Here is a 27,471-nt window from a genome sequence, read left to right as displayed (position 1 = left end):
TGCATTCCCAAAATATATGCAGAAAATAAAAGTTGTATTCTCAAGGAAGAAAGGGAAGCGCAATGGATTCCCGGGAATAAAAGGGACTAAATATATGCGGGGAAACCCATTGTGTCTGAAAGTGGAAAGGCAGTTTAGTAAACCCATAGATCGTTTCGACGCGGTTGACAGGCAGTCTATGAAATACAATTAAATTATAAAAAACAAGTACAACAACTCATCTCAGCCAAAGAAAGTGAGATGAAGATTTGTACATAAAGCTACTACATATCTTTCTTACTTAACGAATAAGGCCGTAATAGACATGAAAATAAATGTTCTTGATATAAAAATGAACAGAAACATCCTGCGAACATTTTGCCCTCCGTTGAACTGCCGACTGCTGGCGATTAAAATTTAAATTTTATACATCCAGCAACGAATTTGCCATAATTTCGTCGGCAGCTCTGCTCCAAATGAAATTTAATAATGCATTGGATTTATGTTGGCATTGGCGGAGAGAATTTCATTAGGCAGGTGGAAAAGTGATATATACATACACATACATATACAGAGCTTAAAAGCCATAAGAATTCGGGAAAGCATTCTCAGTATTTCAAAAGTGAAAGTTATGACAGTTATTGTAGAGCTTAAAAATTGCAGCAAGGAGTTCAAAAACGAGAAGCTCCTAATATGTGTTGTACAGAGAATTTATATTGAATGAAATGTCTTCACACGAAAGCTTAAAATTAAATGAGATCTAATTCTAAGAAATGTAACTTAATTAAATTTGTTGTTATAATTTTGTATCAAACTTTATTGTACTTTTTAGAATCATTCCTAGAGTTTCGTGCTTCTTGCCAATTCTTACACATAATTTTACATTTTGTTCTATATTTCTAAATTGTTTTTCAATTTTCAAGCATGTGGTTTTCGAAGCTGTCAGTGTGTGTGTTTGTGTGTATATGTGCGTATTTGTGTTCTGTGCATATGTATGGGTTCTGATGCCAGTGTGCTACTATTGCCGCAGCGCTTGATTAGATTTTGCCACTCTCTCTCCCGCCCAATCCCCCTTCCACTAAGCACCCCCCTTTTTTCACTGTGTGCGTAACCGCAGCCACAACAACAACAACAACTTGCAAGGGGAAAACAACAACGCGAGTTCAGCATGGAGAGTTACATTATTTTTGCGAAAATTTGTTAAATATGCCAAACACGCAGCGATGCATGCAAAGTGGCAAAAGCAGCCAGGTGGGCAATGCGAGAGGGGGGTGGTGGGGTGAGGTTGGTGTTGGATAAGTGGGCAGCTGGGGGTGGCAATGGGAGGCAGGGGGTTTCCAGCCAAGCAAGGCAAGTCCATCCAGCCGTGGCATTGCGTACGCGTTTGCTCATATTTGTGACATAAATAAGCTAAGCCAAGTGTGCTGGCTAACAAGGGGGGGTGTGGTGGTGAGGGGGGCGTGAGAGGGGATGGTTTGAATGAAGGATGCACGGCCACATACGTTCACACACACACCCACATACTCACACACACACTCTAAACTGAAATGGCGGCAAATATGACCCGTTTTTTTGAGCGTTGCGCGGCTGCCATTTTTGGATATATGTATGTACAGTATTGCGGGTATGATTAACCAGGTGGGGAATTTGTAACAAAAATTTATGCTCTTATAGCTTTGATGATACAAACGTTTTAACAGGATTTTTAGTTAACTAACACTTTATTTATCTCAAAGATTGGATTAAATAGGGTTTTTGAATTAGTTGAATAATAATAATATTTTGAATTAGTTGAATAATAATAATATTTAATTCAATGACGTATAATTTATAAAGTTGATAATGTGTAGCATTGGAATGAATGAAGAGTTTTCTGCTGCTCGTTTTTACCTCAAACAAATAGTAGGTATTTCCTCAGGCATTTCCCGCTAAATACCCCGCACAACCCACTCATTACATGCAGCATCCAAAGAAAAAGTGGGCGCGAGTGAAGAGTGGAAGAGTAGCGCTCAGTACGCCGATGTCATGGCTCGTTCGCCCAGCATTTGGTTTCGGTTTGGAGTTCGAGGTTCTGGGTTCTCGGTTCTGGGTTCTGGGTTCCCACACTCTCTGGTTTTGAGTTTGGCTTTGGGTTGGGGTTGGGGTTGGGGTTGGGACTGGCGTAAGAGGCTGGGGGCTCGAGGTTCGAGTGGTCGCTCGGTTAAGTTGAGTTGCATGCAAAAATGGCCATCGCAGGAGCAAGGAAAATAAAGTCCTGCCTGAATATATGTGTGTGTGTGTGTGTGTGTAGGTTGCAGAAGTGGCCGCACTTTAGCCGCTTCCCTGAGCTCCATCGCTGCCCCCCCTTTTCTGCTTTATGTTTTCAAATTAAAGTCGAAAGCGTGGCAACACTTAATGTGCGCCACTAGAAGCAGATTAGTTGCATTACCCCGAAGCCGGCTCACTGACTCGTCCATTTCCCAGCCACCCGGCATTAAAACCCCCATTTTGGCCGGGTTAAGAGGAGTTAAGGGGAAGGGGGAGTAATAACTGCGCCGAGAGAGCCAGGTCCGGCATATTAATAATTTAAAACTAAAGCAATTTCGCTGGCAGGACTTAAAGATAAAGTTTGCCCGCCGCCTTGGTGGCGGAATTTAACTTTAAATTGAATGCCGCTTAAGATTTGCGACTGCCTACACCTGGGCACTTGGATAAGGGTTTAGATAATTGGGTTTTAAAGTATTTGAAGCGGTTGAGTAAAACATCCGAAAGATTCTTGTCCAGTGACACTTGTACGTTTCTTCTGAAGCATTTATTATAATTTAAATTTATACACATTTTCTTATTACGCTTCTTGAGTTGAGTCCCTCGATGGCAGTGGAAAACGCTTACAATTTGCAGCTGATCGAAACTAATGAGGTCACCGCCACGCCAAGTTTGTTTACTTTTTCGGGAAGAGGGACTTGAATTACGAAATTGGATAGTGGGTTGGATGGGTGGGTGGTTGTGTGGTTGTGTTTTAGATGGGGTATTGGCATTCCGCCACCGCAAGCATCGAATTCAATGAATTTTAAAATTCCTTTTTCCCACTGGATGCGCTGCTGCTGCTGACTGTGCGCAATTTCTGCTAGGATTATGATAATATAGCTCAAGTGCAGTTAGTCGATGTCGCTGCTGCAGTTGCACTTGCAGTTTGCGATAATCATAATAATAATGGTGCAAGTGCTCCTCCGCCCCATCTCCATCATCGTAGTATGTGTGTGGTGTGGGGTGTATGGGTTTTTGCATTTGATAACGCTTGGGGAATATGATAATAATGATGATGATGATGCAGCATCAGCAGTCGGAATGGCAATTGAATTGGGGGCGATAGAGAGGCAGTTGGAGAATGGCGAGCATGGCTCCATGGAGTGGAAGGATAGACCCGCATTGCAGCACGATGATGCCTCGAAATGTGGCAAGTACCACCAAGTGGCAAGTGGCAGACCGAAATGGGGAAAAACCAAGGCATTAGAGTTCTCTGCCATTAAGCTGAATTTCAATACTCCTTGCGGTTACTCGCGACTATAAAAGTTTCCATAATAATACGTTTCGAATAATAATAAGTTTAAATACCCGCCATCAGCACGGCAGCAGCAAAGTCAATGACCAGAATGGCTACTTAAAATCAATTTCCCCCATAAGCAGCTTAATTATAATTTTAATTGATTTCCAAAAACAGATTTTCAAGTGGGCGGCGGCGGGCTATGAACATTTTTGTTGCGGCAAATTGCAGGCCATAAAACATAATTTTCATTGACTAAAAATTTCCCGTTTATTGAAGCGATAATATAATAATTTATAACAATGCAAACGTTATTCGATTTTTCGGATGACGATATCCAAAAATTTCTGCCAGCGCAGTTAAAATCTGCGAAAACTAATTAGGGTTCTTTTGAAAATGAAAGGGAAATAAATATGCAAGGGCTAATTTAGTTACCAAACATTCTGTGATGCCTAAAAAATAATGGACCAAAATATAAATATATATATAAATAAATCTTTAATGAGGAATTCGGACGACAAGCAAATCCTGGCAATTGAAAGAGGCTTCGAACTTTTCATACAAATTTAATCCGCTCGCAGTAATCGCCTGCACTTTAAATGAATTTAAGCCAATTGATTTGCAATTTGGTTTAGTTAAAAGATAGAGTGTCCAACCAACCGAACCGATCCGCCCGCACAAACAACCACATCACATGGCATTCCGCTTTCGCCATTTGGAAAAACATTCTCAGCCAATTGCACAATTGATAACAATTAATTTGTGCAGTGCGCATTTTGCGTGTTTGTGCAAATAAATTAGTTGCACATTGGCCTCCTCGGTCGCCGCGCCGCCAAACTTGGAGCCCTTTTCGATGGAAAGTGCAAATATTTGGCGAAATGTTAAATGCCTGCCAATTAGTTATCGAGTCCCGACCAGTTTAGCAGGCAGCCAGTGTTTTAATTTATGTAAAATTAATTGAGCATTGCCAAATACTGGAATTAACTAAGCCTGGCTGAGCACGCAGTCTCTCCGCAAAAAGCGACACCCAGCCCACACTCTTCATTTGCTCCATTTGCCGCATTCCGAACCACTCCAGTCCAGTCTAGTTTAGACCTGGCCCTAACCCACTTGAGTGTGGCACTTTTCAATGCCAAAACACCGAGCTCCCAGCCAAGGCAAACTCATCGGTGGGGGCTATAGGGTTACACTCGACAATGTGGTTGAGCTGGGGCTTCCGTTAACGTTTCACGCAGCGATTAACTTACCAAGGCCAAGGTCTTAGACTGGGCATGGATTTATCTCAATTAGGCATGCTGTTAATCAAAGTAACTAAAAAGTTATTCGTTTTGAAAGTACATTAAGAGGCTAAAATTGATGGCGTTGCTTAGCTAGCTTCTCATTTCTCCCCCCAAATCCATTCAGTATGAATGCCCCATCAATGGTAACTAATGAAATGCATTTATTTTCAGAACGCAAACTGTTTGTGGGTATGCTAAACAAGAAGCTGAACGAGAACGACGTTCGCAAGCTATTTGAAGTCCACGGAGCCATCGAGGAGTGCACCGTTCTTCGGGACCAGAACGGACAGAGCAAGGGTTGTGCCTTCGTCACATTCGCCACCAAACACGCTGCCATTTCGGCCATTAAAGTGGTGAGTACTAAATGCTCTTCTTTTGTAAATAAATATATCAAATACTTCCCTATCGCTATAGACCCTGAGCCAGAACAAGATCATGGAGGGCTGCACATCGCCGCTGGTCGTCAAGTTCGCCGACACGCAAAAGGAGAAGGAGCAGAAGAAGATCCAGCAGATTCAGGCCAACCTCTGGAACCTGGCCAGCAACATCAACATCCCGCTGGGCCAAACGGCCACCAGCGTGACCACGCCCATCCTGCCCAATCCGCCCCAGCAGCCTTCGCCGGTGCTCGGCGCCGATGCCATCACCCCGGCCTCCATCCAACTGCTGCAGCAACTGCAGGCGGTTGGGCTGCAGCAGCAGTTGCTGCAAGGTGAGTAGTTCGTACAGTTCGAACTTTGCTTTGGATTGAATAGTAGTGCGAAGCCCAGTTTAATCGATTCCAATGTATTGTGCCGTTGCAGCCCTCACAGGACTGGGAGCCCAGCAGAGCAGCTCGGCGACGGACACCAGCGCAGTTGCGGCCGCAGGACTTCTGACCCCGATGACCGTCCAGAATCTGGCGGCCATTGCGGCCATGACGCAGCCGAGTCTCTCGAATGCCGCCGCGGCAGCAGCCGCTGCCTCATCGCCTGGAAGCGCCCAACTGACCAACACGGCTGCGCTGCTCTGTGAGTAACTCCTCCACATCCTTTAACATCCTTTAACAGCAATTTAAGCAGCTCAGCTAGTTGGGGCGGAAACGGGGGTCAGACACTTGAAGCGGCTCCATGGTTAATAATTCATCAGGGCTTACCGCAGCCCATAATCCCCCAGCCGTATCTCGGCCATCAGTTGCTTTAGCTAATTATCTTATTTTTTCCCATGTCCGTACTGAAGTTTTCCTTGTGCGTCACTGGGTTTTTCCACTTCTCTATTTTCTTGCTCGCCTGTTGCTAGTTTCTCTTTCCGTCCACACTTTCCCTTTCTCCAGCACTTCTTGTGTTGCTTTTATCGATTTCTAATTATCTCGCCGGCACTTAAATATCCTCGCTGTTGTCCTGGTTATTGCCTTTAATGAGTGTCGAATGGTTATTGGATTGCAATAAAGTTATTTTCGGATTGTATATTTGGACAATTGTGACAGAGAGATTATGTACGCATAAAACCTTCGCGCGAAACAAATTCAGTAACTTGTTCGTTATAAGTGGGTAATATAATATATAGCCGAAATCGATGAACTCATTAATATTCATTTGCTCTCCTGATTTAATTCATCATTAATGAGGTAAACTTTCTACTCGAAAACCCCTCAGAGAAATTGCTTATCTATTTCTGGTTTCCCTGCAAGCAAATGTGTCATCATGTGACAATCAAAGTGCCCAATTAGCCTAATTCGCTGAAGAGCCGCTTATCCTTCTAATGCCCATGGAATTCTGTTTATCCAAGGAAATCCAATTACAATCAAGGCTTCACTGTCAAGCTTCTTTGCAATCGACTTAAAATAGCCAAATAGGAATTTTTCTTCCAAAAGGGATGGATTGACGTCTTCGGCTTGTCCATCCTAATTAGCTTAGAAGATTTTCCTTTAATTCTTGCTAACAAAGTTGTATTCTCTTTGATCTACTTGTACATTGCTTATCCTGTCGTTTAAATAAATATGGATTTAATGCAGGCCTCTTGGGTAAAAAGGCTGCGGCCAAAAAATCAGGTAAGAATTCTCTTGGATTTATCAAAATTTTCAAAGCTCTCCTACTTTTGTTTTTATTTCGATTATTGTTGTTGCTTAAATTGTCAACAAAAACTAAATACTATTAAAATCCGCTTATCATAGCAATCCTTCGAAAAAATTGCCTGACAAAAATGTATTTCATTTTCTCTTCTTTAACATTGCTAATCGTTTGAATAAATATTGATAAAACGCAGCCAAAAAAACAGGTGAGAAATTTATTAAATATTTGCACAGCTTAATGGTGTTGTTTCTTTCATTTAATTCTCTATCAATTTCATTTTAAACGATCTTATCAGTTTATTAAAACAATAAGAAATATTTTACTGTTTAAACACTCCTGAAAGTTTCACAGTTTTCCACCGCTTTCTTAAATTTCCTCCCACTTGCCGAGTGATGTGGCTTTCCTTTTCATTTTGTCATAAAAAATGTGTGTGTGATTAAGTTTGATAGCAAAAGTCAACGAACCATTCGACGTAACATTCACGTGCACCGTAACGCGCTTGCTTAACGTCGCCTGCTTTACGTCACCAGTCCGTAGAGACTTGATGGCCGTATCTGCAGAGGAGGGGGAAGTGGGGTAGGTTTGGCCAAGGAGCGACTTTATCTGGAGTACAGGAGACCCTACAACGAACAAAATTACAAGTTACACTCTCTTGCGAAATTAACAACACGGAACTTATTGCACCGAAAGCCTCCGGAGAGGGAGGGGAAAATGGAGTTACGGGGTTTGCAGTTCTGGGAAAATGGGAAAAGGGGAAAAAAGTGGAAGGGGGGTGAAGGACGAACCAGGCAGTGGCTGCTGCACTGCTCCTTCTTGGCCTCATTGACTTTTTCGCTTTGGGGAAATTGCAATGTTTTCTGCTCACTTCACGGTTTTCATTTCTCACTTCTCAACTTCCGAATTTCAGTTGCTGTTGCTGAAATAAAAGCCGCAATAGGCAATTGAAATATTAAGGTCAAGTGCTGAGTCCTTTCAACAGGATTAACTTGGCAATAAAAGAATTATATGTCGAATTAATACGATAATTAAAACTTAGGGTTTTCTACTATTTTTACAAAGAATTATATATTATTATCACACGAGAACCTAAAGAAAATTCCTCTTAAATGCGGCAACGAAAGAAGCCAAATGAAAGACAAACAGAAAAGTGTCAAACAAAATTAAACGCCAAGTTTTCGGACCACAGAAGCAAAGAAAATGTCATTGCCTATCTGCGGGCATCGTTGACCGCATTTTGCGCCATTTCCACACTTACTTCTTAAATATTTTCTTAGCAAGTTCACTCCAAGAGGATCTTAGCTGCGAAGTAGGCGAACAAAAACCTTGGCCAAATAAGAAGAAAAATCTGCGGCTGACTTAACCAGAAAAATGCCAAAAATTAAGCGGATTTCCAGTGACTCCCTCCTCCAACTTTTCCTCTCGCCACTCGGCCTTCTTTGCTCAGAGCTTATCTTGTGGGGATTTTCGTGAGTTTTGGCCCTTGTGCACTTGTGCGTGCTCATCGTGTGCCACTTGAACGATTTCCGGGCACTTCATTTAATGAAATATTAAAAATTCTTTGCCCCAGGAGCGGATGGAGTCCGACGATTCGGACCGGACTCGAAGGAGATGTCCTCCGTCTGTTACATCCTTTCCCTTCGAACGAAAAAGAAATTCAGCTCAAAGTGCAGCTGACAGCGAGGACAGCTGGACAGCAAGGATGCGCCTATCTGTGAATCCTCTCTGCTTTTTCGTACCCAGTACTTACACTTGTATAATTATGTATAAAAATAATTTTTCTACGTCATCCAAGTTAACTCCCTCGTTTTTGATGAGTATACCATTTAATATGGAAGATCCTTTTAGTCGAGACTCTCTTCATAGTGCTCATACAGAGAAACCGAACTTTCCGGCTTGGTTTTTATTTTCTTTGCCGTGCGGATATATAAACTAAACTACAAAATCGCTTTCCAAGTTGCCAGGACAGGACAACAAACTTTCTGTTGCGTGCAGTTTCTGCCTGCCACAAATAAAAAGGACAAACAAATTGAGCTCTCGGTTTTGTTTGTTGATGCAACCCCGCGTATTGCTTATCGAAAATGCATTAAAGTCAGCGGCAATGGAATAAAATACTAATTCAATATGAAAAACAGATACATGACTACCACATCCAGAAGTAATCTGTGAAAAGGATTAAAAATGGAAACGTTCCTAGAATTTACGCGACCTTAAATTATTATTAAATCTAAATAGTAATAGTGATAATTGTTGAATACATTTAAATGTAGAATTAGCTAATTTAGACGACAAGGCATTTTGTCCTTTTGTGCAGGGTGAATTTCAAAACCTGCGCTTGATTTTCCACAAGCACCGCTCACTGAAGCTCAAGAGCAACCAATTCAAAAAGTTTTTCGAAGCTTTTCCTTTGACCTCTCCTCTGAGTTGAGCAACTACAAAGAAAAAAAGAAGAGAAGGAAAAGCCAAGCCAACAGCAACAACCGAAAATCTTAATCAAAGTTTGGTTGAAGTGCAGTAAACTATGTAGTTTATACTACCAACCTCTGGCCCTTCAAACTGATTTAGGGTTTCAACACGTTCTGAGCTCCACCGCCTTCATGGTCTTTTCTTTTTCGAAGCCCCGCTCTCCATTACGTTTGTTTATGCACTATGTTTTGCACTTTTTGCACTTGAAAATCAACAGGAACTATAACAATAACAGTGGGAGAAAAAAGTCTTGTGCCTGCAAGTGGCAAATAGGATGAAGAAGGAACTGGAAATTGTACAATTTCGTACTTGAACTCGACGAACAAATTTCCAACTCCAAACTAAAAACTTACTTGCAAATACAAAACAGACAACATCCGAGGCAGAAAATAGTTTTAGGCTATGTTTTCGACTTCTTATTCCATCCTCTCGGCTGTTTCTTCAATTTGGCATTGTTTGTTGTTTCTGGCCGACCAGGCCGGTGCACTCATGTGGATTATTATTGGCCAACTTAGTTGGCCAGCTCCTTGATGAGTATTGTGCAGTATGTCCAGCATATATGTACAATATATTCCACTCTTCACAGCCCGACTTTTGGTGCCTTTCTTTGCGAAACTTTGAACAGCAATTAAAACAATTTCCGGTTCAAATATGTGCAAAACTTTTCGCCTAATCGCTACGGCAAATTGTCTGTCTTGTATTTAAATCAGTAAAGTTTTCCGACTGATTGATTTCAAAAGTTATATACTTTTGTATTTTCAATAAAATATGCAATATTTGCTGGTGGCTTTTTAAATATTTGTTCATTGCACCCAATTTAGGATATTGAGCGCATTGCTAACGTTTTTCAAATACACTCGGGTTCGCAAAACTCATTAATAACGGCGACCCCAAGGGGAAGTTAGGCTGGCCAAGGGGGGTGGGGTGGTGGTCAGCGCCGGATTGCAAACCACAAAATTGCATTGCATGACGGCCAATGGCGAAACACGCAAAACAACTAAATAACAAACAACAGGCGTCAAATTACACAAAACCCGAAACCAGAACACAACCAACCTTACTCGGAGACAAATTAATTTCAGATTGGCTATTGCGGATGTCATGTGTGTGCTTTGTAAAATAATCAAATGTCACCCGGCGTGGCAGGGCACAAAATTCGATGATTAATTACGTCTGACGAAACGAAACAAACTAAATAATAATTATACAGTGAAATTGCATATGAAACATTGCGGCAACTGGTTGCAAAGTGTCCAAATTGCGGCGGTTGCCAAATTCGATTTCGTAACTATTCTACAGGGGAATTCTCTGAGAAAGAACAGAAAGTTACAATATAAATCCTGCAGATTTTTGTTTGATTAAATATAATAGGATGTGATACTAAAAGTTCTTGTGGAATACGTTTGAATGAAATATTTATATCAATGCTTTATTTATTTAATTTATTTACTTACTTTTAATTTATTTAATATTTATGAGAAAGAACAGAAAGTTACTATATAAATTCTGCAGATTTTTGTTTGATTAAATATAATAATAGTATGTGATACTAAAAGTTCTTGTGGAATACGTTTGAATGAAATATTTATATCAATGCTTTATTTATTTAATTTAGTTTAGTAAATATTAGTGTTTTGCACACTGTCCAAGATGCACTTATAATTTCGTTATATAATTTATATAAATTTCCAGGAATTTGAAACTTGCTCTTTCGAAACCACAAACTATAATGACATTCCCTCTCTCATTATATAGGGTCCGATCCGAATCCCCTGGCATCGGCTTATATGTCAACAGCCGCCGGTCTGCCGCAATTCGGGAGCGCCAGTGCATTGTCCACTTCGCCGCTGGCCAGCGTTGCCCTCAGCGCCGCAGCCGCCGCCGCGGCGGGAAAGCAGATTGAAGGTGAGTCGCCCACGAAAACACACACTGAGAGAAATATATTCCACTGGCCTTTGCTAAGGTCACATGCCTAAAAGTTCATTTTATAGAAATACCGCGTGCGTAAAGGGTATTTTTAATATCCGGTATACATTTGTTATTTCGCAGGTAATTAGAGTGTTGGTGGGGCAGGGAAAAAGACGGGTAACTCACACGCACGCGATAGAAATAGAAATGTCCAACCGCCTGACATTTTGATAAATGTAGTAAAATGGCCGAGTGAATGCCGCTGCGGCTGCCACTCCAATATCAAATCGTTTGCACTTTATCTGGCGCGCTGTTCTCTTTTTACACTTTAAATACTCTTACCAAAAATATGCGGCATATAGGGTTATATGAACGGCTAAGCGTTACTAAAGTCAGTTACTAAATATCTAAATAGTTAGCAAAACTATCTATATAACATAGTTACGATACAAATCGATGTAGAAGTGCACAATAGGGTATATTCCTTGCCACTTTCGCATCTCCAATTGTATTTGTTTCTGCTGCTGTGCAACATCACATGCATTAAACCCGCTCATTGCTGTCAGCGTCATTCGCTCGTGATGCGGTTATTTTTGCATCCTTTTTTGCTGCTTTCTGTTCGTTGCCCCTGCATTATGTCCACCCACTTCCCGCCCGGCCCCACAGCCTTCATTCTGAATCCCACTTGTCATGGACATTTTGTGGATGCCTGTCTAATCTACTTAGTTTTAGTTGTGCCATTGTTTCCGTCGCTTATACTCTGCTGGAGGCGAAGGGCCTTATTTTTCATATGAAAAGTCATCTATCAAATGCTATGCAGCTGGATAAAATGTGCAATTCGGAATGAGATTGGGTCCGAAGCTCATAGCTGAGTGAAGCGGCTTTTCGAGCTCTAACAAATCAAAATCCCCCAACATCTTAACCATCTCACAGGCACTTCAATCTCCTTGCCACGCCTACTCGGATGTACGGATGCAGGACGCCCCCTTAATCCGCAATCGAATGTCTTCTGCTGACACAAATCCTTCAATGCCATAAGCCAATGCCTGGGAGAGATGTAGCAAAAATCAATAAGATCAATCATCCTGCATGCTGCTCCACTGCTCCACTGCTCCACTGCTCCCCATCATCCCATCTCGCACTTGCTAAGTTGAATTTATGAGGAGCGTTTTGGTGGGGCTTAAATTTTTATCAGCTCCCGACACAGTGTAAATATTACACACACTTGACACACAATTCCATTAGTCAGACGTCGCTGTCGGTATCGGAAAATACTCGTATATGTGTACGTACGTACGTTATATGGCAGCTGAGCATTCCCCTTTCCGTACTTTGGCACACATAACATTAAAGTTGCAGCAGGGAGATGTTCGGAATGTTGGCCAAAATGCAACGGAAAATGTTTTGGCATTGCACTTTTTGCCATATTTCCGGTTACATAAGCAAACATCATTCGAGTGCATGGGTGTGACTGCTGGGTGCTCCGTGTGATGAACGTGCAGTGGAACAAATTTGGCAGTGATAATAATAAATGCACAACTTACCTGATAATTTTATGAAGTAATGTTTCTTAAAGGACGCACCCTTTTCAACTGTTTAGAACTACATTTTCCGGCTACTCCAGTTTATGTTTAATCTATTGTTAGCTTTCTGATATTTCTCCCTCTGTACGTTGCACCATATAGTGAGATATATTTTTGCAGTTGAGTGACTCCGTCGCTCGCTCGCCCTCCGTCGTCCCAACTTCATCTTCGTATCCTGTGACTCTTCACTTTTGCTTGCCTCCTCCTTTTGTGCGACTCCTTGTTTGCGCTGCTGACTCATGACGTCGCCGAAATTCCCTCCTGACCAACTGCAGCAACAACTAGCCGGGGAGCGCAGAGTTACAAGTCCTGGAGCAGCGAGGATGAGGATTGTGCGGTCCTGTCTGTGGAAGCACAACAAATTGCTCCTGCTAGCCGAAATGCGAAATGTGAGCTGCCATGTTTCGCGTCGCTTGGTTGGACTGTGAAAAACTATCATAGATGACTTGGACCTGCTTAAATGGAAGTCGAAGTAACGAACGGCAAGGCAGGAACTGAGCTCTATAATTATTGGCTGGGATAAGGAGATTATAGACAGAAAGTGGTTAATGGGTAATTGACTCTGATTTGGCAGCATTTAAAAGGACAGCTTGTGCATATGCGACCAGTAAATTAGCTTCAAAATGCCATATATGTGTATAAAATAGTTTCAGAACTTCAGAAGAATTTGAAATTGGATAGTAGCCTTTCATATTTGTATATCACCGCACGGCAATTTCAATTATAAATATTTATGTGGTTAAAATGCAAAATGATCGATCTCTGCCGGCTGGAAAAATGTGTTTGAGCAAACTGTAAAAATGTCGGATTTGTGCAATCTATGTGGCACAAAAGGCAGGAAAAACTGCAGCAACAATGTCTAGGGAAGATAAACTCTCAACATGCGAAATTTATCAAATGACGACAGCTCCACAATACGAAGAGGATGGGCTCGGGAGCAGGAAACAACTTATAAGCATGTAGACAGGGCCAGACGACAGGCACAAAATTAAGCAGGAAACACAGGCAGCAGCAGCAGCAAAATGAAATAAATAAATATGAAAATATGAGAAATATGTTGTAAAATATAAAAAATCATAAGCGGCACTGTGCTGGGTGCCCTTTAAGGCACCAAGTGGAAGGAGAAGGGCACAAATATGACAGTGACAGACGATGGGAATCCTCCGTCTCCGCCTCCGCCTCAGAGTTCTTCGCATGGATGACCCTAAGGCGGCAGTGGTCGCCTCTTCTTCCGGCTGCATCCGGATTAAAGTCATGTGCATAAGCCGGAAGTTGGAATATAAAATAACCAAATGTTGTATGTGCGCAGAAAGTAAGCGAAGTGGGCTGTTTGGGGAGCAAAGGACATCGCAGTTTTGCGCTGGGAGGCAGGCGACATTTTTATAAAGAGTTTGGGCCTGCAAGTGAGTAGTTATGGTTGCGAGGAAACAGAAATTAAGACACAAGCATTTCCCATTTTATACCGCACTTATACAATGCTTACAAATTATATATCAAACTACTTAGTACTGCAGGTTCACAAGAATAATGAGGATAGTAATAGTAAACGAACAAGTTGGTACTATAATCATATTTAAGACAATTTTCTAGCTTCAAAACGTTGCTCGCACATTTCTCGCAATGCAGCTTTATGCACAAGTCGCATTAAAATCAATAAAGATACTCAGATATATGTGCAGCAGATCTGGAACTGTAGCTTATGTGCCATAGATTCCCTTCGGCTTCCTTCCGCCTCGGTCGTGCCCTTGAGAGGAATAGGAAAATAAAGGCAGACTTTCCCCAGCTCACTGCTCGCTGAGCGCGACAGCCAGGAAAATGGCAAAAAATGCTGCTTCAAACTGCGAAGAGAGGAGAGGAGCAGGGAGGTGCATCTGCAACTAACATCTCCCTTCAACAATCCCGGCCAGAATGCGAGTGCATCAATGGCGAAAAGGGCAGGCGACATTGCCGAGGCGGATGGCGGATGGCGCATCTTTGCTCGGCGGAAGAGGAAAATGCAATATAGGAAATCGTTTTTCGCACACTGAAAAATTCCAACTGAAAAAAGGGGGAGAAAGCTTGTGATTTCAGAAAAAACAAAACAGGAAGTTTATTTGTATGTGCCGCCGAGCAACGGCGAACGGGGGGGAATCCTTTGCGGATTCCAAGAAGTTACACATTTCTGGTTACCAAAATGTGTGGAAAACATTTTGCAGTTGACAGCTAACTGAATTTATAGAAAGTTGAGTCGAACCCCCCAGACTGCACATGGATTTAGTTTTGAATATAAATTTGGTGTTTAAGGAAATGCTTTGCTGAGTAAATAGGTTGAAGCATAGAAGTTAGTATCCAAGTTAGTCATGAAGCCGTATTAATTCTTTAAATTCCGCTCCTTCAGAGATACAAAGTTCAAACAAATAATTATACCCGTTACTCGTAGAGTAAAAGGGTATACTAGATTCGTTGAAAAGTATGTAACAGGCAGAAGGAAGCGTTTCCGACCATATAAAGTATATATATTCTTGATCAGGATCAATAGCCGAGTCGATTTGGCCATGTCCGTCTGTCCGTCCGTCTGTCCGTCTGTCCGTCTGTCCGTCTGTCTGTCCGTATGAACGTCGAGATCTCAGGAACTACAAAAGCTAGAAAGTTGAGATTAGGCATACAGACTCCAGGGACATAGACGCAGCGCAAGTTTGTCGATTCATGTTGCCACGCCCACTCTAACGCCCACAAACCGCCCAAAACTGCGACGCCCACACTTTTGAAAATTGTTTTAATATTTTTTCATTTATGTATTGGTATTGTAAATTTCTATCGATTTGCCAAAAAAACTTTTTGCCACGCCCACTCTAACGCCCACAAACCGCCCAAAACTGCCACGCCCACACTTTTGAAAAATGTTGTAATATTTTTTCATTTTTGTATTGGTCTTGTAAATTTCTATCGATTTGCAAAAAAACTTTTTGCCACGCCCACTTTAACGCCCACAAACCGCCCAAAGCTGCCACGCCCACACTTTTGAAAAATGTTTTGATATTTTTTCATTTTTCTATTAGTCTTGTAAATTTCTATCTATTCGCCAAAAAAATTTTGGCCACGCCCACTTTAACGCCCACAAACCGCCAAAAACTGTCCTTCGCACTTACACTAGCTGAGTAACGGGTATCAGATAGTCGGGGAACTCGACTATAGCGTTCTCTCTTGTTTCTTTTATTTATCGCTGGTACGTTTCTTGCACCCACTTGAAATTTAACTAGATCATAATCGAGTGCCATTCTAAATTGTTGCCTTCATTTGTTGCCTTGAGCACCACTCCTGTCTGCCCTCCACATTCGTCCTTTCATCTAATTATATGCCGTGTCGAGCCACACGTGTCGCTTGTTAGTCGCGTAATTCAATAGCTTGAAGCATTTTTAATTGGACTTTTTGCTCCCCGTTTGGCGACACCACCCCTCACCTCACCCTGTCCAGAGCCTAAATTAATTGATGGGTGTGCAAATTACAAAGCAACAAGTGTGCATCACGAGCCCCGAGTCAATTAATATTAAAGTCCTGGCAACGTCAACGGCTTGTGACCGAAGGAGATGCCTCCGGAGGAGCAGCAGCTTTCTTCGCCATTCAATTTGGCTTCAGTTTGTAATCGCATCAGCGTCGGCAATCTGTCAGCAGTCAGTTTACCTTGAGGTGGCGTGTCATTGGACAAAGTGAAGGGTAGTAGAGTGGAGTGGGCGGATTGAGGACGCAGCCACTGGGATTGCAGGCCTACGGTGGCCAACTCATACATCAAGGTGATCAATAGCACTGCTTCTGGCGAACGATGATGGAGTGAGAGTTATGGTCGTGTGGCAGAGGGTTGGGTGGCTCCTGGTTGGATGTCCTGGAACCACTGCAAACCTATTCGATTTCACTGAGTGCGAATCTCGGCATTCGGGGGACACATCAAAGAGTGTCACGATTTTAATGATAAAGAGGTCTATAGGAGGGAAAATTAATATCTGTGTGAGTTGAAACATAATTTACATAGCTCAACAAAACCAATAATGCCAGAAAATTTGAACAGAAACATGGCGCTTATTTAAGGGCACAAGGTTTTAATTTTTAAGTTAACCGTAAGCTGTCATCTAGTTTTTTTTTTAGCCACATTCATTTTTAAATCATCCTTACAGCAAACATTGTTTCCCTTTTTTCCGTTTTCTGTTTCATGCTGGCTAAAATTGAAAGACCGCAAAATGCCAGCTGCCATTCGAAGCGTTTTGCTGTCATTAAAAAGCATCTCGAAAGTGAAAACGCGACTGCTGACGCAGCTTTCACCTCTCCCTCTCCGCCACACCTTCCCTCTCTGTCTATCCGTTCGCCCCGTCTCTTTCTACCCCGAGCTGGTTGCTTACGGATTTTGGATGCTGGTGGCTTGTTTTACTGCTGACTGCTGACTGCTCATTGCCAGTGACGTTGACAGTAATTTGCACGAAAAGTGCAACCGCAGCACGAGGCGCGAGCCATGTTAATGCGCGTGTGACGGGGACAGGGATATGACAGTGCGACGGAGTGACAGAGACGGAGTGACGATGATAATGCCGGGATGGCGGTGATAATGCTGCGAGAGATAATGATGACGATGTCAGCAGTTGCAACAGCACGTGCTCCTAAACAGAGTGTCACACCCACACACGTACAGCAGCCAGTTGAGTGGAGCAAGTGAGATGGCGCGACAAGTGCGAAAGAGATAGAAAGGGCGCATCATATCCGCTTCCGTTTTGGCAATCAGCTGGCACTGGCCCATTTCCCCCCTTTCTCCTTATCTCCGCCACTTTGTCCGCTCAACTTTCCGCTGCTATTCCGCGGTTTGGTGGCTGGAAATTCAGAGGCTGCGAGGAAAACTCGAGCGTAAATTGCTGCCTCTGGTATATTAATTGCTATCACCTGAAAGGTGAGGAGGCGGCTACATTGTATACAAGTGGTACAATTTAAAGGAGAAAACGGATATAACCTCAAGAAAATACATAACTTGTTGTAAAGGAAATATTATATAATATTGTGTTTCTCTTTATATTATTTCAGGACCCGAGGGCTGCAACCTTTTCATCTACCATCTGCCGCAGGAGTTCACCGATACGGATCTGGCCTCCACGTTCCTGCCCTTCGGCAATGTGATCTCGGCCAAGGTGTTCATCGACAAGCAGACCAGCCTGTCGAAGTGCTTCGGCTTCGTCTCGTTCGACAACCCGGACTCGGCCCAGGTGGCCATAAAGGCGATGAACGGCTTCCAGGTGGGCACCAAGCGCCTCAAGGTGCAGCTGAAGAAGCCCAAGGACTCGAAGCCCTACTAGAGGCCACCATCGGCAGCGAGGACACATCCCCGGACACATCGAGTAGAGAGGAATACTGAGATTTGTGAAATATGGAGTAGTCAATGAATGAAGAGTTGCCCGTGTAGAGCGCGCGTTGCAAGAGTAAACGATGATGCGAATGCCAACGTTGTACGTATCATACAAAAACCAAAAACAAGAGCAAAAAAACAGACATGAAATCTGTGCCAAAAAAAAGAAAAGACAGAATCACTTATGATTTAGCACGTTAAATGTTGAATTAGAAAGAAAAAAAAAAGAACCAAAATCAAAAACCTTAAAAGCTTAAAAACGAAATCAAAAAGAAACGAACCACACAACACTTAGACCGTAGATTAGTTAACTTTCTGTTGAAGTTCCCTTCGAACCCAATCTTTTACGACTCGTTTTCCTAATTTTAAACTGTCGTACGAGTTGGTTGAACCATTGCTTTTTATTAAAAATTTTGTATACATCCTCATGACTCACAAACGAAAGAAAAAAATAAAAAACAAAAACGAAAAAAAATAATTACATAGATCTGTTCGAGTGTTAGGCTTAAGTTTTTGATATAACTAATAATTTAATACATACTCTTTCTCTGTTTGATTTGTTCATCTCTCATGTTGCAAGTCACAATGAAGTTCTTTATTATAAATATATACCCACATGATATATATTCTAGTTATAGTTACAAGTTACTCGTTTTGTTCAATGGATTATCTCTTTTTATATATCTACATTTATGCTGACTCGCATAATTAGTTTTTAGTTATCTGATTTGTTACACCCCCAAACTAACTCACATATTTTATTTGTAATGAAAAATGGATATGTTTTTGTTAACCACATTATAATTAATACTTCTTTAGTTGTATAATTAGTTGAACAAACAAATTCACATACGCTTCTCAGTGTTATTTATGCGATTTGTAAAGGAAACGAACTATGCCTAAAAAGACAACAAACCAAATGAAAATGAAAAACGGAAACCTTGTTATTTATGTTGAAGTCTTATTATTGGAGTTTATTATTTTAATTTTTTTAGTTTCTATTAATTGCCACATCATCCAAATTTTACACAAATCTGGTATTATATTATAACATATGATTCATTTCATGGTAAACTTTTTGTTTTAGTTGAAGTTTAATTGGCTTTTTGTCGTTGCACATCTTGAAGTAGATAAGTGCCTTATGTAGCATACTTTGTTTATGTAAAAATCATGCACATATGTAAACATTCATACCACAACATACATATCTAAATAAAGTTTTGTTCTCTGTTTCAAATGCACAAAAACTTGACTTAAACAGCGTGCTTAAAATTTTGTTTTTGTTACTTTGGTTAATATTAAAAAAAGGTAATTATTTGTGATTCAGGCTAATGCATTCTTATACTTAAGTTCGTAATATTTTTTATTTTATTCTTTCCAGACATTACACGCTTTATTCACACAACCTCTGATACTAACTAAAAAAATAAAAACTAATTTATAAACTTCCGTTTATATTCCTTAGATGGTATGTTGTTTGCAAAGTTTCGCCACTTATTTAATTTTTGGAAAGGCAATGTCAGGTGGTAGTTGATGCAAGCCGCCAGTTGAAAGGTAAGTTTTGCTATACCTTTTAGTCTGGATATACAAATCTAATTTCATATTATTTCAGTTGAATGCGAGTCGTTTTTACAAGACGCGTTGGTCCTTGAAATATGTAAATAATACCCGCTTGAGTCTCGAGAATCCTAGAAGAGATTGCCTATTCCACTGCTGTCGCAAAAAAAATTTCCAAGAACTGTAAATTTAAATACCACAAAAATAATGGAAAATCTGTAAAAACCAAAAAAACTAATATGCAATCATGTTGTACGATAGCCAAGAAAGCCATTTTATAAGCTTGTAAAGCAAACTAATTTTAACAAAGTAAATTTATGAGAATACGGAATAATATCTACGTCTCGAATTCAATAAATTGGTTTTGAAGCTGAACAAAGCATTGACAAATCAGATGGATAGCTAAGTTCTTTTACGTTCGTAACTAAGTTTCCAAATTGATCGTTAGTCTTTGTTTCAAGTAGAGTCTAAGCTGTGTGCATTTTATACAAACTATCTGGATGTGGCTTTAAATTAAACATAATTTCAGCGCAGAAATTAGCATTCACCTTAGGAGTAAGCTTGACAACATGAAGTGTTCTGTGTGTAATTAAATGTGTAATTAATAATTAGCAAGTAAGTGTACTTTTTTAGAGAAACAAAGCAAGGCTGTGTGTTCTGACTAGAATTTAAGCGAATTTCACTTTTGGACAAATGAAATTAGAATGCAATTTAAAATAGATGCAGAGTGGAAATAAAAGTTTCGAATTAGATATTATTTGCCGAGGCTACTTTAAGGCAGTAAACAGCGAGAACGTAATTCTAGTGATAAAACGCAGTTAGTTAAGCGAATGGATTATATGTATTTATTGAGTCTTCAGTGTAAATTGCTACACAACACACCACTACACCCCACACACAATCACACATCAGCATCCGAACAGAATAAGTAAATCAATAAAAGGTGTCATGATTTTTATTAAAAAAAGGAGAGCGCGTTTTTACTGGCCCAAACTTACACAAACTGACGGTGGATAATTTATCAAAAAAGTGTCTTGAGCCAAAAAACTTTGCGAGGGAAAACTTTCAGCCAACGCAAGTCAAGAAAAATGAACGGAAAACATACAAAATGTTGACGACTGAGGGAGAGAACGAGAGTAACTAAAGGAAAACTTCAACAATAAACGAAATATTTTGCTAAACTTGCGATTTGCATATGAGAAACTTTATGCCAATTGTGGAGCTGCCGAGGGCGGGTGAACCGAGGGTGCTGAATCCTGCTCCTGGTCCTGGCAAGAATCTAAAAACCGGGTGCGAGGACGTGTAAACAAATTTACCAACTACGTGAGGCAGCAGTTCGTTTTGCTCCTCTGCAGGCCGTGCGTAATCCAAATCCAAATCCAAGTCGAGTCTTAACGCAAGATTTATTCCCATTTAAATCATGCGTGGAAAGTTTTCCTCAGCTTCTGTCGACAGCAAATGCCAAGGGGGCGCGACGGAGCATACACAGCAATAATTTCGTCTTGGCATATTCAAACATTTTGGCATTTGATTAAGCCAAAAAGTTTTGGCAATCCTCTAGCCAAGTCCCAACAGATAAACGTAGCAGCAGTGGTAAGAGGGTTTAAACTTTGATTGTTGGCGTACGATAAGCGGCTCATTGATCATGCCATCGAATGACTCGTTCAGCTTATGTTTTATGATTTGGCGGACCTTGTTGGGAGTTAAATTTATTAAAATTATAGGAGGTATATTTATTTGTATTTAAATGTGTGCGTACTATTACTTAAATTGTAATACCAAATGCGCTCTACAATTAAATGGTTTTTAATGTGAAACCAGGGTAGAAAGCCCCTTAACTAGCGCTTATTCGGAACCGCTTTCGCTTCCATCTCCATCAGTTTCTGGTTAACAATTTGCCAACGTTTGATGAGATCTTTTGTTATGCTCCACTGCACAAATCGCTATTTAGGCCACTAGATTTGAGCCGCATCAACGAAGCGCGTTTCACCCACGGTCCCGTGGGATTGTCAGAACATGTATGCAGGATGTATTCCCATCTAGACGTGAACATGAACATGAACACGGACAGGGACACGAACACCAACACCCACACCAATACTGACACCAACACCGACACGGTCATGAACAATATGGGGGAAGAGGCCTGGTCTGGAAAAGCGTTTCTGGGGAAACCGAGTCAGATTAGCAAAGTTTGTAATTACGTTGGTAATTGATTAGGTTCGAACAACAAACTGCTAATAAGATTATTGCAGTTGAGAACAAACCGAGCTGAAAAAACAAAAGCCCAGCCCCACAACAACCGCCCTCCAATCCGCCAAATTATCCTTCCACTGTGCCGGAGGATGAGATGAGTGGAGCAGAGTGGGGCACCAAAATTGAACCGATTTGTGGCACACAAGTTCTGCATACAGTCGGAAAAATAAATACGCAATGTGTGCGTTGGGTAAGTAATCATTACATTTGTTATCGCAAAACGAAATGGAAGTGACTTGGCAAAAAACCAATTGTTTCTCTGAGTGTAGTTAGCAGCATCCTTCCCGAACAGCTCATTCCCATCCTGCGCTCCAGCATCCGCTGTTTGTTTGCACAATTTACCCGAAGGGGGCGTGCGGAGTATGGGCGTGGCTGGGGCCACAGTAAGCTCACGCAAGCCGGAAGAACAACAATCGACCACCGAAATAACAATGGATTTGGCGCGTTTGCCCGTTTTTGGCATTGGGCGTATTGTTAATGGCATTGCACGCACATCGATGGGGCTCCCCCAAAATCAAGAGGCCGGGCTAAGGGGTGGCTAAGGGGTATAGAGGAGTGTTAGTGGGGGGCTTGCAGCATCACAGATACAAATGCACACACAAAAGACAAACAATTTAGCGGCGTTGCAATGTCGACAAACAATCTGTGGCCAGGAAGATGGCGTGCAATACAAAAGTCGTGGGAGTTACTTAGAACGAGGAGCCAACGAAACAAGGCAAATGCTAATGGGTTCTATTGCTTACCACCACTGGAAATTATGGGGAATCACAGAGAATGAAAAACAGATGCTAATATATTGACATATTTCATAAAGTTCCTCAAAATCGTTCTTTTTTTGTTAGCTTTTATAAATAAGCTGTGTTTCCAATATAACAACTAATTTGGAAAGAGTGCTGGAAGCGCGACTAACTTAACAGTCGAATAAATATATCTAAATATTACTTAATTTCTTACTTAATTTATATGTATGTATATAATTATAATTATTTCAAAAGAAATAAGAAAAATATTTATCCATTTTTGAAGCTCTTTAGGTTTGCTTTTGGTTTTCTTACCTAGTGCATCGTAACTCTATGCACGGCAATCAATCAGCAGCTCAATTGCTCTTCCAACTGGCCATATCTTTGGTGTTCACAGGACTTATGGATGCTACCGCAACCGATCGGCTTTCCCCCATGCACCCAACTTCATGGAGAGCGACAACAGCTGATTAAAATCCTTGGCAGTCCGTTTCCTGTTTCCCATCGCATCCTGGCCCTCATCGCATCCTGCCCGTCATCGTCATCGATCACACTCCAAATCGAACTCGAATTGCACTCGCATACGCACAACGTTACAGCCACACTCATGCATGTAGTGCACTGAAAAAAAGGGGAGATAACCTAACAACGATAAAATGATTTTGTAATGTGAAAGTGAGAATATATATATCCGCTAACGTTACTAATCATTACATTTATAACAAGAAAGAACTCCCATAGCAAGGTAGACTTTTCCAGTTTTGTTCACGATTTCCTCTCAGTGTGCTCAGCAAAGTGAATTCGATTTTGAAGGAGAAACCGAAACTCGCTGGGGAATCGGTGCAATTTTGCACGTGAACACGCTCAGCGTTCTTCCTCCGTCCGAAGCTCCTCCGCCACACCGACCCCTATATATCCGTATCACTTCCAGTTCACTTGACAGATATGGTGGGGGCGGCGGAGGGGCGTGGCCGAACGCCTTTCCCGATTCGCTGCTCCTGCTGCTCCTGCAGCTCCTATAGCTCCTGTTTTGAAATGCATTGGCAGAGACATGAACGGATGGCTCTGGGACGGCGAGTGGCAGTGCAAGAGATCAGGGGTTAGGAGGTGCAATTGTTATTTTTCTGAAGGGGGGCTTGTCAAGTGAGAAGGGGGGGAGAGGAAGTGGGGAGGAGGGCAAGAGGGGTCATGTTAGCGAAGGTAAAAAATCTCGGCAACTAACCTAGTTTTTGTGCTTTTCATGCCACGGCGCCCCCTCGTATTTTTGTGTGTGCGGCTTTTATGACAGGCGGTTCAGTTTTCCACCCATCAATATGATTGCCCACTGAGTGTGTGCGTGTGTGCTTGGGTGTATGTGTGTGTTCGGATTCGAGTGAGAGTTTGAAATCCTTTACTTGTGGGATATTGCATATTGATTTGGCAAATGTGCCGGGGAATTGCTGTTGGGAGTTGAATTCTTGGGAGATCCTTGCTATTTCTGGAAAACCCCCTTCTAAAACTGTGATTAAACCATAATATCAAGGGGATCATACCATAATTTTTGACTTGATTTAAAGATTATACGTTGCAACGTAAGCATTTTAAATATATGTGTAATTCGCCAGGGGATAAATATAAATATACCTATACGGAAAAATGTACGTCGTTTATCTACGCAAATATTGGAAAATTTATTGCCAATCTTGGCCAAATCCAATATGGTCGAGGCTAACCACTTCCGCCCAGCCAACCCTAATCACATCAAAGTTCGACCAGTTTTCCCGCTTGCATCGGTTTTCCTTTTTAGTTAGAATAACACAATTTATGCTTCCTGTTGTTTACTCGAGGTTTTTCCCCCACCGACGCCGCAGCCTGCGTTTTATTATACAAAATGTTATTTATTTATTTATTTTTGCGGCAAAACTTATTTTTCATGTTTCGCATTTCCCGTGCCCGTCTGCCGGTGATTACGCAGATTTTCCGGAGGGGGGGAGCGGTTCAAGAAGCCGCTGGCCAAATCAAAATAAAAAGGAAAATAAAACAACGGAAAAACAGAAACATTAAAAGCAGCCGCCACCGCTCAATTGAAGTAGCAAAAGGGGGTCGGAAAAATGGAAATGAGGAGGAGGGAAATCCGCTGCTCGAAATCTTGCCAGTTGTTTTCTTTGAAATGGAGCGGTGCACGTGGTAAATAACAAGCGCCAGACGAGGAAAACTTTGTCATGCACCAGCAAGAAAATAAGGAGGAGCCATGAGCCGCCGAGGCCCAGGAGAGAAAAACTTTTCCATATTCCATTGAAAATACTCGTACTTGCTGCTTTCGATGCTCAATTTAACTGCCTCACATTCGACCATAAAATTTGAGCCACACACAATTCCATTTCATTTCACTCATATTCAGCATTTCCTTTAACGCTCCTTTCATTTCATTTGATATTTGCCGGCTGACGGTCCCAATCTAAATTAAATCAAATTCATGTGACAAAATGGCTTAAAATGCATTTTATTACACATTCCACATTCATACGGCTCGATTCGGTTCGGTTCGGTTCGGTTGGATTTGGTGCAGTTCAGTTGCTGCTGTCCAATTTGATGCTGCTCGGTCGGTGTGCAGTCATAAATTTGCAGAAAGCATTTTGCAACACGAGAAAAACTCAATTAAAATGGACTTTAGCTTTATTTCTGCGTGACAAGACGCAAATCAGAATATCTCACTCATTTCCATCCGACTGTCAGTCGACTTTTCCATCGCTCTGTTCAAAACTCTGGCCGAGCCACAAAATGTACATCAAATATAAATATAGCAAGATGTGGCTAAGCTATTCAAAAAATGTGATACAGGAATATTAGATACCCTCACAAAGTCAAGATTACTAAGGCTTAAAAAATATAATGGTTATCTTTTTATTTAAATATAAATATAAATATATTTAAGCGCAATTCTACATCCTAAAAAAATTTAATAAATTATATTTTTACAAGAGTAGGAACGCAGCAATGTGACATTTTCTTTTGAGAGGGTATTTTCCATCTGACCTGCCTGTAGCTGTCTTCATTTGTAATGCATTCATCTTTTTCCTGCATATGTCTCGAAGTGGGGGCTTTGCAATTTGGGCTCCCTGTGTCCAAAAACTGCCACACGATACAGACAACAAGTAGACAAGTTACTGACAACACACCAACTCCCTCGCCCATATTCGCCCATTTCCACACACCCATTTCCACACACACACACACACTGAGCCAGACTCATTTCTGCTTAATTCTGTGGTCTACTGCAGCAACATTTTTTGGCTTAGAGTTTTGAAGCTGCTCCAACTTCGTCGACTGTCTCCTTCTGACATTCGGTTTGCGGGTTTTGGTGTACTGGTGGTGGGGTACTGTTAAGAAATCAACTTTCTGGCTTCTGCGGTTTTTGGGGTTGGGGCTGGGCTTAAAACTGGAATTTTCCTTCTAATTGGCGCACTTTTGTTTAGCATATTACGTATACGCCTTGAGGACTGCGTACAGATTTCCCTTTTAGTTCTAACATTTTTTTTCGGTTAGAGTGTGTGTGTGTGTGGATTAAAAGTCTTGCAAACGTCTAACAAGCTAAGCAATTACCATGTTTTATATGCCTAATGAGAAGCAGTTGAACTAAATGAGGGCTTCCACTTAAAGGGGCTTCTTTCTTCGACCAAAGTGTGCAATTTTGGGTGTGCTAAAGTAATAGAAATTCGTACTTTAACTTTTATGTTTGTGTGTCATATTAAGAGTTTTAAAATGTCTGTAATTCATTTTTGTTGCAACCTATTCGTCCAATGATTTATTTGGCAGTATTATTTTTTTTAGATATAACATATTTCTAAAATCCAGAAACCAGTTTACGATTTGCCTTCGGATATTCATTTCCGCGAATCCTTTAATGTATTTCCTCTGATTTCACTGCGTTAGCACCAATAAAATATTCCAATGTGATCCAATCACGGGTTTTATATGTGGCTCAGAACACCCTGGCTAATATGGCCCACTCCCACCACCCCATTAACCCATTCCTCCAGTCTTAACCCTTCGCACGTTGACGTTCGGGTACTGGCATATGGGAAAATCAACTGGCATTTGTGCCTGTGGCGTTCGCCTCTGGCTATGCTATTAAATTTATGACGCAAGTAAATTGAATTTTAAATTTGAGTATGACAAATGTGCCACGCCCACCTGAAGCCGCCCACCTCCGGCAGGGGATAGAGATTGCCTATGAGTGGTGGCGCAGAAGTCATAAGTCGGCAAACGAGCTGCAAAAAATGGTTGGATTCGCAATGGAACAACAACAGACGTGACTCGAACAAAACATATAACCCAAATGTGTGGGCGTGGCAGGTGTTTGCCGCCCCTCCTGCCAGTTGGCAACGTGTTGACGCAACGACTAACTGAAACTGCCTGGGCTGACTGATTGAGTGAATTTGAGATTGACTGACAGTGGCGGTGTGGGTGGCAAACATCAGGCAGCCCGACATAAGGGCAGCAAATCAAAATCAGCACAACTGTAATGGAAACGACAAATACGTGCGATGTTTTTCAAAAAATAAAGTTAAAGCTCGCAGGGCGGCAAAGTTGCCAGTATGAATTGCACAAAGAAATATATCAAGGATACAGAGCAAAACTAACGAGGCAGTTATTTCAAAAGCGGGCCATGTTAATTAAAAGTGATGTAAGAAACAACAAATTAAAATACCGGTTGTTCAATTTACAATTTTATAAATCGGTTCTACCTTGAAACTAAAAGACAAGCCCCCACGAATGTTATTCACCCCTCA

The 27,471-nt window shown here is 41.4% G+C and overlaps 1 protein-coding gene across 6 annotated transcripts in view; it reads left to right on the top strand.

The window, feature by feature from the left end:
• The window catches only part of LOC6527369 (CUGBP Elav-like family member 2), a 96,230-nt gene extending 76,191 nt beyond the window's left edge, over window positions 1-20,039 (top strand). For 3 of the 6 annotated variants that reach the window (XR_005560350.2, XR_005560351.2, XR_005560352.2), the window contains 9 exons: window positions 4,954-5,135; window positions 5,197-5,494; window positions 5,586-5,792; window positions 6,776-6,811; window positions 7,027-7,038; window positions 11,052-11,201; window positions 17,828-18,246; window positions 19,612-19,700; window positions 19,759-20,039. Coding sequence is in view for 1 of the 6 variants with exons in the window: in XM_039371403.2 (XP_039227337.1) it covers window positions 4,954-5,135; window positions 5,197-5,494; window positions 5,586-5,792; window positions 6,776-6,811; window positions 7,027-7,038; window positions 11,052-11,201; window positions 17,828-18,096 (1,154 nt within the window). In the remaining 5 variants the exon portion in view is untranslated. Of the gene's footprint in view, window positions 1-4,953; window positions 5,136-5,196; window positions 5,495-5,585; window positions 5,793-6,775; window positions 6,812-7,026; window positions 7,039-11,051; window positions 11,202-17,827; window positions 19,394-19,611; window positions 19,701-19,758 lie in introns of those variants that run through there. The other 3 variants (XR_001454344.3, XR_001454345.3, XM_039371403.2) reach the window with 2 other exon arrangements.
• The last annotated feature ends 7,432 nt before the right edge of the window (window positions 20,040-27,471 follow it).

The sequence above is a fragment of the Drosophila yakuba genome, chromosome 2L, assembly GCF_016746365.2.
Source record: "Drosophila yakuba strain Tai18E2 chromosome 2L, Prin_Dyak_Tai18E2_2.1, whole genome shotgun sequence".
NCBI lineage: Eukaryota > Metazoa > Arthropoda > Insecta > Diptera > Drosophilidae > Drosophila > Drosophila yakuba.
The sequence above is the reverse complement of the archived record's forward strand: the minus strand, read 5'-3'. Positions and strand labels throughout refer to the sequence as shown.